This window comes from Eleutherodactylus coqui, chromosome 3 (assembly GCF_035609145.1).
Source record: "Eleutherodactylus coqui strain aEleCoq1 chromosome 3, aEleCoq1.hap1, whole genome shotgun sequence".
Lineage (NCBI taxonomy): Eukaryota > Metazoa > Chordata > Amphibia > Anura > Eleutherodactylidae > Eleutherodactylus > Eleutherodactylus coqui.
This window is the reverse complement of record NC_089839.1, coordinates 291,705,839-291,727,317: the sequence shown is the minus strand read 5'-3', so window position 1 is coordinate 291,727,317 and position 21,479 is coordinate 291,705,839. Positions and strand designations below refer to the sequence as shown.

At 45.8% G+C, this 21,479-nt stretch overlaps 1 protein-coding gene across 2 annotated transcripts in view; it reads right to left on the bottom strand.

Annotated features, from left to right (window-relative positions):
* Positions 1 to 21,479, bottom strand: part of JAK1 (Janus kinase 1) — an 83,298-nt gene that overhangs the window by 10,458 nt on the left and 51,361 nt on the right. For both annotated transcript variants that reach the window (XM_066597684.1, XM_066597683.1), the window contains 14 exons: positions 15,548 to 15,701; positions 14,858 to 15,021; positions 13,577 to 13,895; positions 12,138 to 12,317; positions 11,673 to 11,830; positions 9,200 to 9,323; positions 8,043 to 8,232; positions 6,701 to 6,807; positions 5,417 to 5,566; positions 4,594 to 4,681; positions 3,711 to 3,838; positions 2,608 to 2,740; positions 915 to 1,066; positions 159 to 309 (listed from right to left, as the gene is read on the bottom strand). In XM_066597684.1, coding sequence (XP_066453781.1) covers positions 159 to 309; positions 915 to 1,066; positions 2,608 to 2,740; positions 3,711 to 3,838; positions 4,594 to 4,681; positions 5,417 to 5,566; positions 6,701 to 6,807; positions 8,043 to 8,232; positions 9,200 to 9,323; positions 11,673 to 11,830; positions 12,138 to 12,317; positions 13,577 to 13,895; positions 14,858 to 15,021; positions 15,548 to 15,701 — 2,198 coding nt within the window. The remainder of the gene's footprint in view (positions 1 to 158; positions 310 to 914; positions 1,067 to 2,607; positions 2,741 to 3,710; positions 3,839 to 4,593; positions 4,682 to 5,416; positions 5,567 to 6,700; positions 6,808 to 8,042; positions 8,233 to 9,199; positions 9,324 to 11,672; positions 11,831 to 12,137; positions 12,318 to 13,576; positions 13,896 to 14,857; positions 15,022 to 15,547; positions 15,702 to 21,479) is intronic.

Genomic DNA, 21,479 nt, shown 5'->3' with positions numbered 1-21,479 from the left:
TTGTTATTATAAAAGGTGTGTATAGGGCTCTGTTCACAACTGCAATGCGGTTTCTGTTTATACTAGAGACCACAATGCGGCGCTGAATCGTTCACTCCGAAAAAACCAACAGGGCCCAAAGAAGAACATGAAAGTGACACTCCAGGTCCGGCACTCACTCTGCTCCTCCAGCTTATTGATCTCCCTCATAATCGCTCGGAAGAAGGGTCTTCTGTTGGCGTCGTAGTTCATGCAGTTTATGATCAGGTTGGCCAGCTCCACGCACGATGGTTCCGTTAGTTTAAAGCAGCCTTCATAAAATCGTTCTTTCTGAAATAACAAAAAAAAAAAAAGATATAGAACAGGAGTAGAGATGAGCGAGCGTACTCGGAAAAGCACTACTCGCTCGAGTAATTTGCTTTATCCGAGTATCGCTGTGCTCGTCCCTGAAGATTCGGGTGCCGCTGCGGCTGACAGGTGAGTCGCAGCGGGTAGCAGGGGAGAGCGGGCGGGAGAGAGGGAGAGAAAGATCTCCCCTCCGTTCCTCCCCGCTCTCCCCTGCAGCTCCCCGCTCCGTGCCGGCACCCGAATCTTCAGGGACGAGCACAGCGATACTCGGATAAAGCAAATTACTCGAGCGAGTAGTGCTTTTCCGAGTACGCTCGCTCATCTCTAAACAGGATTAAAGCTCTGAGAGCAGCAAGGAAGACAGGTGGAGTAGTTATCAAAAAACTACCAGAATATAATACTAATAATGGCTCCAAAGAGAAAAAGAATACTAAATACTATAAATAAAAAGTATGAGCAAAGGAAAGGCAAAAAGCAAGGAGGCATAAAAGAGTTTCCCTGCTTCTATTGAACTGTGGAGAATAAGGGTGACAACCATAGAATATACTCAGAGCAGTTGGCACTTCCCCTCCCCTGCAGTGCCATACCTCTGCCAGGGTCTTATCCTTCAGGGGAACTTCTCCATTGAAACAGATTTCCCACAAGGTGGTCCCAAAACTCCACTTATCAGCTGCCACACTCAATATTCTAGAGTCATCAACACATTCTGGAGCAATCCACGGGATCCGTTCCACACGCTCTGAAATAGAAGTCAGTGGATAGAAGAGGTGAATCAACATTATACACTGCTGTGATCCTCCAGCTCTATCAGCCCCGACAACTGCTGGCTACCTAGACATGCTACAAGTTGTACAGGAGAGTAACTAAAGGCTAATGGGCCCTGGTACAAAAGTTCAGCTTGCCTCTACCCCTCCCTGCAACTTTAATTCTGACCGCTGGCCGACTTGTCCTCAGCTGCATTGCCGGGTCTCTTTAGTGATCCATCCATACAGTACTTATAGTTGGGGGCATTATGGGAGTCTTAAAAGATGAGAGGCACAAGCCTCCAGACATATGTCTCTCCTCCGTTCCCCTCTCCCAAAAAATGGAATATATCAGAGATAGCATAAAACAACCTTTATAGCACAGTGGGCTCACATACAACAGCTCAGCTGTACTAGATCTCTAAATAATGGAGTCACCCAATGCTAGTCAGATACCAGCTCTACACAGTGATAATGCTTACTCTGCGGTTACCTCCAGTGATCACAGGTGAGGTCTTCACCGATAGACGAAAAAAACGAAAGCGCGCTCATATCCCCTACCTGGGCCAAGACCGCCATGAAGACTTCTTCCAACCATGATCTGTCTGTGCGCACAAACTACCCATCCCAACACTACCGCTAATGTTCCTTTCAATGTCCTCTACACATTACTAGTACTGCCACACAGTAATACTTCGCCTATTGTGCCCACCGCAAACTAATAATGCCCCCTTAATGCCCTACAGTTATAGTACCCTTTTTCATGACACCCACAAAGTGTGCCCTTTGTACACTCTATGCAGTAATAATGCCCTCTGTGCCTCCCACAAGGTAATAGCGCCCCAGTTGTGACCCCCACAAAATAGTGTCCCCTTTGTGCCCGCTACAAAGTAATGGTGCCCCCTTTGTGTACTCCACAAAGTAATAACACCTCATTTGTGCCCTTGACAAGGTAGTAGGGCCCAGGTATCCTCTACAGAGTAATAATGTCTACTTAGTGCTCCCATGTGTTAATAGTGCCCTATGATGTAATACTGCCTACTTAATGCCCCTTTTGTGCCCCAATGAGGTAATTGTGAAAGGTACAAAGATGGCGCTAAGTAAAAAACGTCCTTTTATTGCCCTTGATAAGTTCCTCCCGAACTTCACTGTTACTCATTTAACAAGGAGTTGGCTCCTTACCTCTACTGCTCACCGTCCAGCAGTATATGCATCAGTACTCATCCTCTCCTGTCTGCTCTACTTGCTGGAGTAGAGCAGAGTGCAGTCAGGAGAGGAGGATTGATGATACATAAACTGCCACATGGCGTGGATTAGAAGTGAACAACGAACTCATTGTTAAAAAAATTACCATTGCAACCAGTGTTAGTATTGCATCCACCTGCAGGCCACCATGGTTTAGGGGCCCGGTTGCAAGTGCGACCATTGCGTCCCCTATAGCTAGGACACTGGAGGTGTATTTTCCCAATAGCTGGAGTGCTACAAGTGGAATGCAAACAGCATATTACGACCGATCCATATGTACAGCTCTGCTTACCCTGTCTTGTGAGCACAGTTATTGGTATGCCGGGGTCACTCAGCTTTATAAATGGATACTCGTTATCAACGCCTTCTCTGGCTAGTAGAATGTTCTTTGTACAGACGTTTCCGTGCACCAAGTCTTTATCCTCCTGCAAAAGGATACAACAGAAATGCTTGAATAATCTACATGAAGGATGAATCTAAGTAGTACAAGATAGAATTCATCACTTTGTACATCGCAGGTATTGACTCGATCTGCCTGTTGAGGAGTCCACCACCGGACTGACATTGAATAGATAGGACCGTGCCGGTCTATGGTTCTCTCAATTCTTGCCTATGACAGTTATTGACTTAGCTGTTTCTACAACGTTTTGGATACAAAAGCTACCTAGCAGCACTTACTGGGAAGCAGGGGACCCCAGGTCCTCTCAGAGAGGACACCTCACCTATCAAACACGTATGCCATATGCTGTGGCTAGGGCATAACATTTTTGTGAAGAAAGACCCTTTAAATGTAAAACATGCAGTAAACATGAACATTTCAGGATCTACAAATGTCACATACACATATATTTGTGGCTTTTCCCATTTGCAGTCATCGATTCTCCAAGCTGGTCTACTAATAATAAATCAACACAGAAATAATGAAATACATAAATGTGAATCTGCTGCGTGTGCCGATGCAACTGTCAGGAGGGAGGCACAAATAATACGGATTAATGGGATGTGAGCATCGGTAATGAAGAGCCGCTAATTGAGGTTATTGCATTTGCTCTGTAATTTAATGGAGCCATGAAGCACTGGGTATAAGATGTCAACGCTGCACAGTGGAAATTAATAGTGATATCGATCTCTCTCATATTACAGAAATGCTCGCTGCCTATTAAGCATCTGAATGCGGCCGTGTTAGAGAGCCGGAGCGGAGTGTAACCATCAATTATTATTGTCACTGCGATGGTCCGATTGTAAAAGCTTCAATTACCATCCTGCTGGGACTTGTAGCTTTGCAACAGCTGGAGAGTCAGAGGTTGGAGAATACCACAGTCCCAGCGCCGCTATCATTTTAGGCAATCAAACAAATATAAATCAGGGTTTGGAATGTGATATTGTGTCACTCACCAAATAGCTGAGAGCACTTGCAAGCTGTTTGGCAACCTGGAATTTCCACGGAGTGGTGAGATGTTCACTCTTCCGGTGCATGAACAGATCCAGAGGGCCGAAATCTACAAATTCTTCAACCATGATATCTGAAACAACAGGGAACATGTAGGACTGAGTTTTCATAGAGATTCGTAACATTACAATTATCCACCACAGTCCCATGGAGCCCTGTTCTCACTATAATGAGTGTACACCTACTGCCTCCTTAGAGCGCAGCACATCACCCTCCCGAAATACTCTGTGCTACTGTGGACCCCGCTTCTTTCATTGTGTAAAGGCCCATTTACACAGGATGAATGTCGGGCAAACGATGCAGTATAAACGATGGACGATGAGCTGAGCGTTCAGTGTAAACAGCAGCCGTTCAGTACTGAACGGCTGCTATGTTAAGTCAATGGAGAGGGGGTGGGGGGGAGGAGCGAGGAGTGAAATCTCCTCCTGCACCCCGTTGTGAGCCACGATACTTGTGCAGCAGCACAGGAGCGAGTATGTGCGAGGACGAGTGTCGGGCATCGTTAGCCCAACATTCATCCCGTGTAAATGGGCCTTAATTCTCAGTCTGTGACCTCTCACTTGTCTCCATCCCCTCTTCACATTATGATCCTGCTCATTACCAGTAGCCCTGTACTATATAATATTTTGAGTGGCCAAGTCCCTGTCTGTCACCATATCCCATTTACATCAGTAGTTTTCAACCTGTGGCTTCCCGGCTGTTGTGAAACTACAACTCCCAGCATGCCCAGACAGTCAACAGCTTGATAGCCTCAGGTCAGAGACCATGCTAAAAACAAAATCCACTCTGAATCACTACAGCAGTATAAAATACATATTGCTCACTTACTTTCCACATCTCGTACACATACACCGTGGAGCAGGACTATATGCTTGTGGGACACTTGTCTCATCAGACTCGCCGTCTCAAAGAATGCCTAACAAAGATGGAAAAAAAGGAAGTCAAACGGAGCTTAGAATGGAAGTAATACTCCTGAGACCTGACATGTATCCAGAGGTTTGCTTCCAGTGAAGTGTCAGTGATCGGCAACCTGTGTCACTCCAACAGTTGGCATACTACAACTCCCAACATGCCCGACAGCTGCAGGGTGCCGCAGCATCGTGGGATTGTAGCATCACAACCAAGTGCTCTTGCACCATGTGCGGCTTTCATTGTGGTTTTTGGTGCAGATTTGCTCGCTGGTTCCCGAGTGTTATGTGGACCCGGCCTTAAAAGGATTCATCCAAGTTCTACCATCTCAGTACAACCCCTTTCCAATTGAGTAACATAAACGGTCATATACTGACCTGTCCCCGCTGTGTCTCGGTCCCCGGCCCCGGTTTCTGATCTCAGCTGTGTTATTGGCTGCAGCCCCTGTGACGTCCCATTAACCAGGCAGGACTTCAGTTGTGGGGCACAGAGTACTGTCGCAGGACACAGAGGAGCAGGTGAGTATATGCTTATTTAATGGGGAAGGGGTTGTCCACAGATGGTACAACTCGGACAAACCCATTAATGTTTACTTACTAGCTCTGAGCAATGAATCCCATTACATACAGCAGAAACAGGACCTTTCAGGGGTTTATTCTGTATACATTCAGTCAGCACTTTCATTCGCACTGATCATTCGCATCTAGTGTGGGAGGTGCGGATAAAGAAAATGTCCACAAACCAGAGAAATATCCCTGTGGCTGGGGTCCAGTACTTTCAGGATGACCTTGATGTCCTTTTCGGATCCGAAAACGTCACTGTCGTTCTCCTCTTTGTAGTTGAGCTTTCCTGCATAGATCTGGGTTCTGGTTCCTCTTCCCAAATGCTCCAACTGCAAGATAACAGCAGGATACATCACATTATATATTTCAATCATGCAGCTATTGTGCTAGGAGTCACACAATATGTGAACCTGGTGGAACATCCAATGCAGCTTTGGAGTGAGGACCAATACAAATGAATGGTGGGCTCACATTATACGTTCTATGGTAGAAGTAAACGGGGTGCAAAATGTAGAAGGACCCCCTCTCTATTAGGCATAGCCAATGCAAGCAGCAGCTTTTACACAATTACAAGTTCACATATTCCTCTGAATGGCTGGTATGTTACTGCACAGTTTTCCTGAGGGCACCGCTATTGAATATGTGTGGCTACCTGCAACTTAGCCGTGGTAAGAATAGCTGATCTTTGTACACTTTCATAACCATTTTTTTTTAAATAATTGCAAAAGAAACTAAAGTGAAAAATTAAGCAACTTTGCATTAAGTCTGGATTACAAATGTCCTATTGTTTTTAGTATACAGCTCCTATGCAGACCTATGTGTCTCCATGGTAAAAAAAAAACACAAACAACCCTGTGTAATCTAATCCTGCAGCCATTCTTCCTTTCATCTTTCCCTTACGCTCCAGCCACCCGCCTCCATTCACATTAAACTGGGAGTTTACACAGGCCGATCATCGGGTGATTTTTATGCCTGCGGACACTGAACGGCGAACAAATTATTGTGTGTCGTTCATTCCGCTGACTGCATTTACACTGAACAATAATCATTCAGATTCCCGTGATCCAGTGAGAATCTGAATAAAATAGGGTTCAGTGTAAAAGCGCCCTTACTAACGTTCATTCGGTAGTAATACAAGAAAGAGGGAGGAGATGGAAGAGAGGACAACTGGAGAATCAGACTGCACAGGGTTTGTTTGTAGTCTGTTGCCATGGAAACACATAGACCTTCATGGGAGAACTCTGGAAACAAGATTAAGTATGATTTTTCATCAAGACCTGATGTGAAATTGCTTCATTTTTTTAAGAGAATTTACAACATTTGGTTGTGAAGGTGAACATCGTGGCAAATGCCATCTCTGGCCGGCATTGAGTGCCTCTTGGCTCTTCACAGGCTTCAGTGTCATGAAAGATGAAATGGTTCACAAAATGTGTATATACTGGATGACTGAACATAGGACTCACTTGTACAATCTCATCCTTCAGAATTCGGTGGAAGCTCAGCTGACTGATGTGGTACACCGGTTGCCAACTTATTGCCTTTTTTGTTGCAATCAGTAGGTTTGAAATTTCTGTAAAACAAATAAAGAAAGAATTGGGAAGCGAGACCTTAGATTATATCTCAAGAAAGGCCTTCAACTAGTTAATAATACATACAAACCACATGTGTACCGATATTACCGTGTTTCCCTGATAATAAACCCTACCCCGGAAATAAGCTCTAGCTAGACTACATGAAGAAGAAAAAAAGCAATACTCACCTAGCAGCTGGCGTTCGGGTCCCTCGTCCTTCCTGTGTACTCCTGCACGCTGACAGAGCATTACTCCCTTGAATACCCCGCCTCCAGCAAGCTACTGCACTGATTGGTTAATCGAGCGGCGTGTCAGCCAATCAGAGCTGGCGCTCAATTAACCAATCAGAGCATTAGCTTGCTGGAGGCGGGGTATTCAAGCCCCGCTACCAGGAAGTAATGCTCTGTCGGCATGCAGGAGGACACGAAAAGACTGCGGCAGTGACGGAGACTAGTGCGAGGTACCTGAATGCCGGCTGCTAGGTGAGTATTATAAGACACTGTGAAAATTTAATATAAGGGCACCTGCACACGAATTTCCCGCGGAATTTCCGCCGCTGGAAGCCTGCATAGGATTGCGTTAACACCACAATCCTATGCAGGTGGCCGCGATTTGGCCGTGCGAAATCTCACGTGCCAAACAAATTGCGGCATGCCCTATTGCGAGCCCCGCACAGAAATGTCACTCACCCGCCGCCGGCTCCGGTCTGCGCATGCGCTGGCTGCCCGGCAAATCAAACAGCTGGAGCCGCGGGCGAGTACGCGCTGATCCCTGCAGGCGCTCGGGTCTGGTCCCGCGGCGAGAATCCTCGCCGACGGATCCGACCCGCCCGTCTGCAGGCGGCCTTAGACTGTCTTATTTTTGGGGAAACATTGTAGGTAAAAGACTGATAAAAAAATAAAATGACCAACTTCTTAAAGCTCCGAACTTTCTGCGCTCTCCAGTTCACTAGGCTGTGCGATAAATACAGACAGAATACGGGAAGATGTACGATGGGGACATTTGATATGCAACATTAACATTCAGCTACTTCTAAGAAAGTGACATAATCAGTGCAGCCATCTATAAAATATGGAGAGACTGGCCGGGTGTTTATAGCCTTGTTTGTTGCTTCTTATCCCAATCACCTAAAGTTATACTCTGATGTGGATTAATATCAGAACGGTTCTCTCATCATGTACGATGCTTTCTAGATATTATTTTGGTACCGCCGTAGGACAGTCCCTGCACTTACCTCTTGGTTTGGGAGGGCAGCACCTTTTCAGCGAGAAGCTGACATCGTCTGTCCTAAGAACCTGTCCCTTTAAGTGCTCCATCAGTTGCTTCAAGTTGTCAAAGACGCGCTCTGAGCCCAGTAAGCAGTACGTTTTGTCTCGGACTTCAATTTGAAAATTTTTGTATTGTTTCAGGGTCTTGGATTCGTACTAGCAAAAAAATAAAATAAAAATTAGAAAAAAATTATATCAGAGGGATATTATACACCACAATGATATAAATAATATATCATATATACCTATTGATATCTATTTATATATGCATATACAATATGCTCACATATACATACATGACTGGCTGGAGATGATCAGCAGCACAAACAAACTAGTTATACGAAGTAGCAAAATGTGAACAGTCTGAATGCTTTTGAGGGGAAAAAAGCTCACAATTATGACCACCGTGTCGCGTTCTTATGTTCCTATTACATAGTAGGTTAGGCTGAATGAAGGCAATGTCCATCTAGTTCAGCCTGTTTCAACAACCCCCATGTTGATCCAGAGGAAAGCAAAAAACCCAAGGGGCAGGAGCCAATTAGCCCTTTTGGGGGAAAAATTCATTCCCGACACCCTAATGGCAAATCAGACTAATCCCTGGATCAACCTCTAATAGTTCCTACCTGCCTGTAAGACCCGGATCAACAACCTGCTGGTCACCTAATGTCTATATCCTGTAATATCCTTCCGCTCTAGAAAGACATCTAGTCCCCTTTTAAACTCCTCTATGGATTTTGCCATCACCACGTTCCACCCTCCCTTGTTGATCCAGAGGAAGGCAAAAAAAAACAATGATGCAGAAGCCAATTTAGCCTATTTGGGAGAAAACTTCCTTCCCGACTCCATGATTGCAGTCAGAATAATCCCTGGATCAACGTTTGATAGTTCCCACCCGACTGTAAGAACCGGATCAACAACCCTGCTGGTCGCCTAATGTCTCAATCCTGTAAAATCCTTCCGCTCTAGAAAGACATCAAGTCCCCTTTTAAACTCCTCTATGGATTTTGCCATCACCACTTCCTCAGGCAGAGAGTTCCACAGTCTAACTGCTCTTACAGTAAAGAACCCTTTTCTGTGTATTGTCGCATCTAATGAAATAAAGCAGTCCTATCATCCGACTTACCTGGGATATTCTGCAGCACGCCACAGTCATAAGAATGTGATTGAAATCTGTGCAGCTCCACCTCAATACGTACATCCCCTCCTCGTTGCCTTCTTGTCGTAGCTTATTTATGGAGTACTCCGTGCTGCAAGAGAAACACAGAACGGGATAAAGCATCACCATCATCAGGATCGCACCGGATATAAATCACATTTCATAGTGGGGCTTCTGTTTACATTGCTTTTTTGGGACAATGAGATGAGCCGTCATCATTTTTTTTCCTCGCCCATGTGACGGCATTATGAAGTCGCTATATTGCGGTATTATCCATTAGTCACTATCTGTATGGTGGAATTATTAAGTCCCTGTATAGCAGTATTATCCAGACATTGTATGACTGTGTTAGCAATTATACAGTCAACGTATAGCCGTATTATCAATTATCCAATCGCTGCAAGGCGGTATCATTTAGCTTCTGTACGGTGGAATTATACAGTCGCTATCCAGGGCCTTAGCAATCCTCCAGTCATTCTCTAGTGGTACTATCCTGTCACTGTATTTCCACATGAGTCTCGGGGATCACAGTCCACACCGCAGCATACGAGCACCAGGCTGTGTACGAGGCAGCAATGCCAAGTGTAGATGTCACCGGGCGGGTTTGTATCTCTCATTAGTGCCATTGATAATTATTCTTGCAGCATTACGGTTGATGATAAATGATCGTTTTATCGTAGATATTCTCCTTTTTAACACCGACCAATTATCATAATTACAATTGCTCAGAAAAGAGCAAAACATGACGATAATTGGGACATTAAGGGGGCGTATTTAGACTCTGAGGGCAGCGTGACCTGTAGATACGGCCCTACGGAACAGTCTCAGCCATCTGGCTTCGGGGCCGGGCAGCCAGCTTGATGTGATGGGGAACGACCGACGGATCCTGATGGAGCGCCGCTCAGTAAAAGGTTATTATACATCATCTTTGGGGGATCTTTATTCTCTGGGTCAGTACGATTGACACGATCCCAAAATTTATACCGTTTGGGGTTGTTTGCTGTATAAGTGCTCCTTCACACTGGCGATCGAGACATCGCTGTGAGAAAATCGCATCAAAAATCGTAATTGTGGTCTTAAGTTGTCCGAGCATCAGTGACGCTTTTTCTTACAAAAACGTTGCTGCCGCTTGCGACTTTCTCCCGCATTTGGACAATAGGAGTTTCTAATGTTAACGCATCTCAGGAAAATCACAAGTTCTTGATTCACGATATGATAAAAAGCGGACTCCGCAGGGAAACATGGGAGATAAGAGAAAATGAAAAACGCAGAAAGATAGAACATGCCGCCATTTTTTTTTCACTCCACATCGCACAGTGAAAACACTGCAAATGTGAAGGAAATCATTGAAAATCATTGGTTACAGAATTCTACATTTTCACGCTCTCACATCGCATAAATACGACAAAAGGTTTTTTTTTACTTTTATTACCTTTTATTTTTATTTTTTTTATCTAATTTTTCTTTTTTTAGTCCCCCGAGGGGACAACAACTTACGATAGTTTGATCGCTCCTGCAGTATGATGTAATCCCATAGCATTACATTATACCGCTATCTGACAAGCAATCTATCAGGCCATGCCACAGACAATCTCATCGAGGAGGGACGTACGGGACTCCCGAACATAGATTGGGGCATTTAAAGTGTTAACAGCTTCGATCAGTGGTCTGATCGAACTGCTGATCGGAGCTGTTGTGGGTGGGTGTTGGCTGTAGGAAGCAGCCAGCACCTGTAAATGTATGTCATATAGCATTAAAGGGTTAAGGAACTTGATGTCACCCTGATCTTAAGGGCTTTGATATTATTATTTACTTCGATATGAAAAATGTGACTCAGTAACGACAGACGGAACCGCACCTACAACCTTCAAAAGGAAGCATTTCTCTACGTCGTCACAGTGGTGTCCTCAACCGCATCAGCGTCACCGAGTGAGGGGCCTGATCTTCGATTCGGCCCACAGAGAACATGAAGTTTAATAGCGAGACGGAAGCTTTTTAGACTTGCGAAACAAATCTACCAAATGGGAACAGCACAGAAGTACTAAACTGTAAAAGAGGAACAGGATTTCCCGATTCGCTTCAACAGTCACCACAGAAGGCATCTCAAAACTATCTACCGAGCAAGGGCCAAACTCATGACAGAAACTAATCAGTAACAAACTAGTTTACCCAACAGGCCAAAGTTTCAGTAACTTGGAAAGAGCACAACCAAACGATCGGGGTCGTAGCCGCCATTCCTGGAAGTTTGATTAGACCTTTTTAATGACCCATCAAGGGATTCAAGTCCTAGATGCGTTGCAGAAGTAGGGTTCCTCAAAAAGTTTATTTAAAGTGGAAGTCTCATCCTAATGGACCCGGTCACATGGTTTGTTTATATAGATTATGCACAAAGGAAGTTTCCACTTTGTTACCCAGCAACAAACTGCGGCCGGTCACTTACCATATTGGCCCATGACAGCCATTCATTATGTTGTGTACAATCTGCGGAGGAGCCACATCGGTGCAGAGATAGTGGTGAGCGTCTGCGGTGAGTCTGAAGTACCCATCAATCAAGGCTGTGAGGGAGAGCGCCACCTCTGGAGAGGAGACTTTCAGCTCCTACATAAAATATTGCATATACATAATGAAAGTTAATGTAAGACCAAAAATGTGAGACTACAGCGGTAACCTTACAGTTGTCCGTATAGGGATAGACAGACGGCTTTGTTCACATCTGTGCCGTTTCTCTTTATAAATGAGTCGCAACTTTTGATCTTTTGCATTAAGGACACTGACAGTGCTTGGCGGACCCCAATTATTTATAATGGGGTCCGTCGGGATAAAAAAAAGTGACAGATTTTGTGATGTTTGGCACAGATGTGAACAGAGCCTTACGGCACAGAAGAGGCCCGTCCTCTTGTATTACCATGCACTTGTTGTCCTGGTTATTGATGATGACCGTGTCCTCCTTGACAACGATGTGAGTGATTTCGGGGAAGTAGGAGAAGCAGGTCCACTGATTCTTACTGTTTGCCCGTGAATTGCTCTTATTTTTATTGTCCCCTTTCTTCTTCTTTGCCTTCTTCTCTTTTTCATTGGATTCAGGCTGGAGGCAAAACGGTTTGTTATAAGCAAAAGTGGGATCATCTTCCATCCTACACAAACTAAGCTTCCGTCTATGCCACCATAATACGGTGGCCATACAAGTATACACCAGGTGGGCCAATATTTATGCTATGTGGCTCTATAGGATGTAACCTGTGTGTGTCGCAATGCATCTCCAGCCTTCATGGTAATATCTGCTCCTCCACTGGCAAACTGGTTATAATACAACTAGGAAATATATCGGACTCTGTGAACTGCAGAAAGTGACACGGTTCAGTGACCTGTACTCAAGGAAACTCCCTGGAAGTCACATAACTGTTATTCCCTGGACTGACCCCTAATATAATGATGTGGTTGGCTCATAAAAGTCGCACCTGGTGAAAGTTGCAACATGAACTTTGAGTCTTACATCTGCCCTGTTTCTGGGATTCTATGTCCAAAGTTGTGGTCTTAGGCCCCCTGCACACGGGCGGAAATGCCACGGCGGGATTTCCCGCAGAATTTCCGCCTGCGGCCACTGCCTTAGCATTGCATTAGAAAGTGTAATCCTAGGCAGACGGCCGCAATTTGTCCGCGTTAAATCATGCGCGGAAAACAAATCGCGGCGTGCTCTATTTCTGTGCGGGGCTCGCAGATGTCACTCCCCGGATGATGGCTCCGCTCTGCGCATGCGCCGGCTGGCCGGCAGCCAGCACATCACAGAGCCGAAGCCGCGGGAGAGCCTCCTGATTGGCTGGAATCGGCACATGTGATGGGGGCGGAGCTACGCAATGACACGTACACGGGGGCGGAGCCAGAATGACGCTCGTGCCATTCCAAGGAGATGGGAGAAGACCCTTCTGCGCAAGCGCGTCTAATCAGGAGATTAGACGCTTAAATTAGACGGAGCCATGGAGACGGGGACGCCAGCGCAGGGAAGGTAAGTGAATAACTTCTGTATGGCTCATATTTAATGCACGATGTATATTACAAAGTACATTAATATCGCCATACAGAAGTACTTAACCCTACTTGCTATCGCGAGACAACCCCTTTAAGGCAAATTCGTGTAAATAAAGTTTACGGAAGCTACCAAGTAATGTGTTCAAACTGTGCAATCGAGTCCCTGGTAAATCCATGGAAGAGGTAAACCTTGACCAGTAAATTAGCATTTTGCTGAGCCCAGTGATGATCAAAGCACAATATACGCTCATTTCATGAAACTTTATCAATGCAAAGCAGCGCTCAGATAGGCAATCATTCTATTTTCCCGCTACGTACCGCTGGTTTCAGCCTCCACATAATCCCGTCGTTCCCGGTGACCATCACTTCATGCACTTCCTGACTTTCATACGGCTTTTCTGAAGTAATGTTTAAGGACGTCGTCTCGAAGATCTCCGCTCCGTAGTTTTTGGTTAACGTCTCCAGGGTGGACATGTACTTCACCTTTAGGTCGTGGGGCGAGACGCTGCTGTCGCAGATGGTTTTGTTGTTAAATTCTTTCAAGAAGTTCCTGAAGACGTTGTTGATCCTCAGCCGGGTGAGAATGTTCCTCTGTTTGATGGTTCTGTTTAAGGTTTCGGGAATATATCTTTTGTAGCTGAAAAAAAAAATAATTGGGAGAAATGAGAGAGATTTACGGAGCTCGAGATACAGAGGTCGGCGCTTCACCCGAGGAAAGCTCTACAAACACGACTGTATAGATCTCATCATAGTTTGTTCTATACGAGGGCTCGTATCTGCCCTCCTTAGTATAGATGCATAATGTAACATCCGGCACATAGACGGCACAGCGGAACGCAGTGATCACTTATACTTGTGATGTGTGGGGGATCCAGATCAAGAACATAACTCAATCTAAAGGCGTCAAACCAACCGAGGAGACCGACCTCCTCGCACCACACTAACCAGCAAGCTCTGATTAGAAGCACAGGCGTGCAGAAGAGGGAAGATGTGCAGACAAGTGGTAGAATCTATGCCTAATGGTCCTTTTATACAGAAGGTGCTGTCGGGCAAACAATGCCCGACAGCACATCCCAGCGATGCTCGCTCACAGCGCTGCCAGAGTGGAGGCGGAGGGGCCGGCGAGCGCTCTCCCTCCATTCATAGTAAGCAGACGGTCAATCAAAAGCGAATGACTGCTGTCACTTCCTGGCGTGTCGTTCAGCTTTCTGCATACAGAATAATTCTGGTACGGTTGCTCCATGCGTTTACACGGGACGATTATTGTTCAGAGTCCCGTGGGAGCGCAGCAACCCGAAAGATTCTGAATGATAATTGCCCTGCGTAAAAGGTCCATAGAAGGGAAAAGCCACTAATCGCAGCAAAATGAGGACACATCATGTACTAAAATGTGCGAAACAAATTAGACTTTATGACATTACGGTCGTCTCTTTATTATTCGGTTTGTTCCAATTACATTGTACAGTATTGTATATATTATACACACCCAGTGTCCGGAATAGATAGGAAGAACTACTGCAGAGAAGCCTAAGTCATTGGACCAAGACATCCAATTCTTCTACTACTATTGCAGGCGTCTGCTGGCAGCCGATCACCAACCTTATATCTTTGGGAAGTTCTGGCAGCTGTATGTTCTTCTTGATAGCGTAGTGAGAAATGGCCAGGACTGCCATGCCCAGGCACTCATTCTCTATTTCATGCATCTCGTGGTCATTTTTTGGATCTCGAAGAGGTGCCAGACATTTCACCAACTCGTACTGGCCCTAAAGACAGTATTAGGAAGGAAAGGGGGAAGGAAAGGATGAAAATATCCATGTTTCAGTTTCACAAGTTCTGACCATAAACACATTATATACAGGTGACATGCTGCAAGTAATCCTATACACCAGCGGTCCTCAAATGGCAGAGTGCAGCCCAAATCTGGATCAGATATGCCAGCTATTCGGACCCGCCATCATAAATGGAATGGAGGAAGGTAGTGTCTACTCCAGTATATGTATGACAGTAGACCTGCGGTCAGGTGCGGAGCTTCACAAGGCGCTGTGTGTGGTGCACCTGAAAAAGGACAAGCGGGCGCCAACTACAGTTATAGAGGTATATCAAACCTATACTAGTGAAAGCCCTGGCATCTACAATCCAACTGCGTGTCAGCTGGGAGGGGAGGTGTTAGGATATCCCACCTCCAGGTCCTTAAAGCCCCCTCAGCTCGGCGCACCTCTGTTCATAAGATCTTCATGGAAAGGTTATAAAATGTTTAATGAGCATCACAAAATAAATTATTGGACCTACCTGTGCAAAAATATAATCCAGTGAGCTGGCATCAAGGATCGGGGTCCCATCCGGCCCCTGCTTTGTATCATAGTGGTCTTTCTGCCTTTTAGGGTAATATCTCCAGACTGATGGCTCATTCTCATTTGTGCCGTGCCAGTTTGTAAAAATGAATCTAAAAATGGGAAAATGAAACATAATTTTACTGGAATTGTCAGATCATTGATTAATACTGAGACTGTAACACGGGGGCGCCCTCTACGGTTAGAGGAAAGAAGGTTTCATCACCAACACAGAACCTGGGGGTTCTTTACTGTAAGAGCAGTGAGACTGTGGAACTCTCTGCCTGAGGACGTGGTGATGGCAAAATTCAATGTTGGAGTTTAAGAGGGGACTTGATGCCTTTCTAGAGTGCTAGGATATTACAGGATATAGACATTAGATGACCAGCAGGGTTGTTGATCCGGTTCTTACAGTCGGGTGGGAACTATCAAACGTTGATCCAGGGATTATTCTGACTGCAATTATGGAGTCGGTAAGGAAGTTTTCCCCCAAATAGGCTAAATTGGCTTCTGCATCATTGTTTTTTTTTTGCCTTCCTCTGGATCAACAAGGGAGGGTGGAAGCAGGCTGAACTGGATGGACATGGTCTTCATTCAGCCTAACATACTATGTTACTATGTAATACGGTTGATACTGAAAGACTGGTCCCATTTAATAAGCCACAAATACTTTTCAGGTGAGCAGTTGTACACAACGCTCCAAACAGGTGTGAGCTGAATGCAATACGGTGCATATAGACATCTATAGGGTCTTACCACCCTAATACAGCGTTTAGTGGAGTTGTACGGAGATACGGTATCTTCCCCCAGAAGCGAGAACCCTCTACTACTGTACTGAAGCATCAGAGGCACTTCGCTTCTCAAGCGCAAACCTTGGGGAATCACTTGCTGCTGCGCACGCTCCATGCCCAGTGCAATATTTTCACACCAGTTTGTTAGGAAACGACTGCATCTTACTGGTTTTGCCCACCATTGAGTACAGATGAAGCAAAGTGTAACATGACTTACTTTACATAGGGCAGTTGTTGGGTGCTTAAAGGGGTTGTCTCGCGCCGAAACAGGTTTTTTTTTTTCCATGGGCCCCCCGTTCGGCGCAGGACAACCCCAAGGGATGTGTTTAAAAAAAAAGAAACCCATGGTGCACCGTGGGCTCTGTGCGGTCCATTGCCGATTCCAGCCTCCTGATTGGCTGGAATCGGCACACGTGATGGGGCGGAGCTACGCGATGACGTGTAGAAGGGGGCGGAGCCATAACGCCACTCGTGCCGGACAGAGCAGAAGGGGAGAAGACCGCACAGCGCAAGCGCGTCTAAAAACGCAAGAAGACATCAGAATTAGACGGATCCATGGCGACGGGGACGCCAGCAACGGAGCAGGTAAGTGAATAACTTCTGTATGGCTCATATTTAATGCACGATGTATATTACAAAGTGCATTAATATGGCCATACAGAAGTGTATAACCGCACTTGCTGCCGCGAGACAACCCCTTTAAGTATTGAACAGTCGACCTAATGGCTCCTGTGCTTTCATACAAGAGCAACTTGTTCAGTGAATGGAGGTGGAGCGTGCTGGAAATAATTTCTGGCCGCCCACCGTCATTCACCGTAAGCAGGTAGTCGCTCATAGATGATTAGGCGTGATAGTTGGGTGGTAGCCCATGGGATGGCTGTCAAGTGCTTATGCACCCAAAAGTCATCCCATTTCTAGGTACCTTAAGGCTCTGTTCACACTGTTATTCAGCACCTCCATCTGCTGCACTATTCTTTCCACCAAAGAACGCACGAGCAGTGCTGACCAATCAGAGCCGCATGTAGTGTCTTAGGCCTCATGTCCACGGGCAAAAGAAGAATTAAAATCCGCAGCGGATTTTAACTCTTCTCCTGCACGCGGATCCACGCCCCATAGGGATGCATTGACCACCTGCGGGTAGATAAATACCCGCGGATGGTCAATAAAAGTGATTTTTTTTAAAATGGAGCATGAAAAAATCTGGACCATGCTCCATTTTCGTGCGGGGCTCCCGCAGGGACGGCTCCCGCGGGCTTCTATTGAAGCCTATGGAAGCCGTCCGGATCCGCGTAAGACCAAAATCGGAATTTACTCACCTGCTCCGGATCTTCCCTTCGCCGCGGCTCCATCTTCTCTCCGTCGCGGCCAGATCTTTTTTCTTCGGGCCGGCGCATGCGCGGGGCACACCACCGACGCGCCCTGCGCATCCGCCGGGCCGAAGAAAGAAGATCCGGCCGCGACGCAGAGAAGATGGAGCCGCAGCGAAGGGAAGATCCAGAGCGGGCGAGAGGTAAGTTTATTCTTATTTTTATGCCTCATGTCCGCGGGGCAGGAGGGACCCGCTACGAATTCTCCATGGAGAATCCGTAGCGGGCCTGATTTTCCCCGTGGACATGAGGTCTTAGACTGATGATGCATACTAATACACAGTGTCCATCAGGGAATATGGCCATCTTGGTTTGTCCAGGACCGGAGGGTCACTTTAAAGCCACAGGCTCAGTATTTGTCACCCTTCTCCCTTCAGCTGATGACATGTACAGAAGTCATAGGAGGGGAAACCCGTATGGCCTCCTGGGATTAACCCATTATGTTGTCATTGTTGTAGAGTGAATGAGAAATAATGAACTTCTGAGTATATAAGATGACGCCCCATTGTAAGAAATACTGAAGATTAGAGGACAATGCGAAGACTTATAACAGGGACAGAGATTAGTCACCGCTGCAGCGTATGGTTACGGCTCTGAACGTGAAAATCCGAGTGTTGTCACTTCTCGTTAGTTGAAGGTAGGCCCATAGACTTTCTATAGAGTCCATCTTTATGATAATATACACACACATATATATATATATATATATATATACACACACACACACACACACATATACATATATACACACACACACACACACACACACCCCGTATATACTCAAGTATTAGCCGACCCGAGTATAAGCCACAAAAAAATGGTAAAACGTATTGACTCGAGCATAAGCCTAGCTATGTTCAAATATATACTAGGCAAAGAAAAAATGCAATATTCACCTACCAGCTGGCGGCGTCTGTGTCCCCAGTGCGATGGTCTCCCCGGTGGTGCGGCAAGCTGCTTGAGAATTATCCCCGCTGTCATCTTCCTGCTTGGCTTTGAGTGCCAGCCAATCACAGCCAGCGCTTGATAAACCAAATCACAGCTATTCAGTGATGTCATCCACTGAATGGCTGTGAATGATCGAGTGCCGGCTGTGATTGGCTGGTGCTCGATCCAATCACAGCGCTTCCCTACACAGCGCTGGCGGTGGGGGAATTCAAAGCTGAGCAGGGAGATGACAGCGGGGAGAATTCTCAAGCAGCTTGTCGCACCGCTGGGGAGACCATCGCGCCAGGCTCAGACGCCGGCTGGGAGGTGAGTATTGCTGTTTTTTTTTACCTCACTCGAGTATAAGCCGAGGGGGACTTTTTTAACATAAAAAAATGTGCTGAAAAACTCAGCTTATACTTGAGTATATATGATATATATATATTTTTTTTTTAATTTTGCAGCCAATGAGCATGCAGCACCCCACAGCACCCCCCCCCCCATCCTTCCCCACAGCACTATAGGGCAATTCTACCTGCACAATGTACACTATACTACCCCAATAAGCGTATGGCTTCATTATTAACCCACTGGAATAAGGACCCATGTAACAATAACCAGAGGGCAGGCTCACTACGTTGTTTCAGCATCTCCCATAGACTTGTCTGGCAGATGGCACACATGCCCAGCCATTGTTCCAAACAACTTCTACCCACTGTGGGCATCCATAAAAGCAGCAACCGAGGTCAATGGTTCTTGTCAGGATCCCAAAACCAATGGATAAATGAATGGATGAGTGAAAATATTTCTTTAAACTCCCAATTGTACAGGATCTCCTACAGTTCAGCACTTGCGGGTTCAAAGACCATTTGCATGAGCGAGAGTTTATAGTAACATTTCCCAACCTGCAGCTTTCCAGAGATTTTGCAAAACTGTAACTCCCATAATGCCCTGAAGGCCACAAGTAGACAGGGCATGCTGGGAGATGTAGTTCTGTTACAGCTGGGAAGCCACAGGTTAAGGAAAATGCGTGAACCTCTTAAACTACAACTCCTTCAAGCTGTCAGGGCATGCTGGAATCTGTAGTTTCACAAAAGCTGGAGAGGGGCAAATCTGAAGATCGCCGATATAGACCTCTGGGTAGATGGCTGACATTAATAATCAAGGGCTGATAAGGTGAAAAAATAGGAGTGCCAGCTTCAATGTTGCCTGTAAGGCTTGGGTCCTATAGGATTATTTACATCTGTCGATTTACTAGAACCCCAAAAAAAGTTCTAAATTTCACCACTAGGGTGTCTTTAGGATCCATTGATGTCGCTGTGTACAACTTGTAACACGTGGACCGCACCGCAGGGTGTGCGTGCTGCAAGAAACCACTGAGGTCAGATGCAATCTCACACAAGCGGAAGAAGGAAGACAGACGGCAACCTCTGTGAGCCTCTCAGAAAGGCATCGCGAAAACAAAACCAAATAGGGCTGAGAGTCTTCCCTTCCAAACATGAGAAGCGGCCTGTGAATCTAGAACAGTAAACCCTGTGAAAATGGGAACAAACGCGGTTACATCACACAGAGCAACTGAGGGCAAGCCTGACAAATACTAAGTATGTAACAAGAGTCACCCAGATGCTGACCAGATACTGAACATTAACAATATTGGCTGCAGTCTGTAAAGAAGGCTTGCACAAATGTCCTATTTTATGCATACAATGTCCCCTAATGGTTGAACCTTCACTCACAAAACTGGGGATTTCCGTGACCTTTGCAACCAACTTTCTGGTCCTCTCTTCTCTCGATTCCTGTTCACATAATTATAATGAGAGTACTCCCTTTAAGGCCGTGGAAATTTAGTGCATGAACACATATCAAGTCCCCGCAGACAAAAACAAAGCACTGATCTGTTTTTTGAATTGAGATTTCCTTCCCATGCATTTAGAAAGCCTCCTACATTCAAGCTTATGGCTTGTGAGTGTTCCCAACACTAATCAACCTGGTCTGGCTCAGCTCCGCCTCTCCTCTGTCAGAGGCTGTGTAGCATAACCACACCCACTCAATACTACACAGCTTTCTCACCCTTTCTCAGTGTAGCTGCTGGTCTGTTCCCCTTCATTAATAGGAGCAGAAAATTAATCCAGAGTGAATTACAGCGCTCTGTAATAGCAGCTTTCTCAGCTCTCTGCCCTCCAGAGTTATACAGCCCTCTTATGGCACAGTGTAAAGGCAGTGAAGGTCTTTGTACATTTTTTTCTCTCACCTCCGTGATTTTATTCGGTCAGTGAGTGAGAACCCTCTTGTTTATGTAAATGCAGAGCAGTAAACCTGCACACGGCTAGTTCTGCCCTCCAACTGAGTGTTTATTACAATTGTAGCCAGTCCAGACAATACTTTGTGGGTTACAGCACATCAGCAGCAGCTGCACAAGTCTCTCTAGTAGTTTGTCAAAATGTATTACTGGCCATTTATATGGGACGATAATCGCTCAAAAGTGATAACCGTGCAGCGCAAATGCGAAAAAATAAATCGCTCACTATTTATTCGCAGTCCGTTATCGCTGACTTTCAGTCAGCATAAAAACGATTGTCGGTTTCCCGTTCCGTGTAAACGCTCCCCGCTTCACATTAAAGGTGAAGTGCTGAGCAAGAACTCAGCAATCCAATGGCAAAGTCGGTCTGTCTAAACGCTCTGCACTAGCGCCAATGACCTTAGTGGCGATGTCAGCGCTCGTTTAGCTGACTGTCTTCCTATGTCCAAGAGCCATTAGTCTGGCGTCCAGGCTGTGTATCCCACACATTATAGACTAGACTGGATA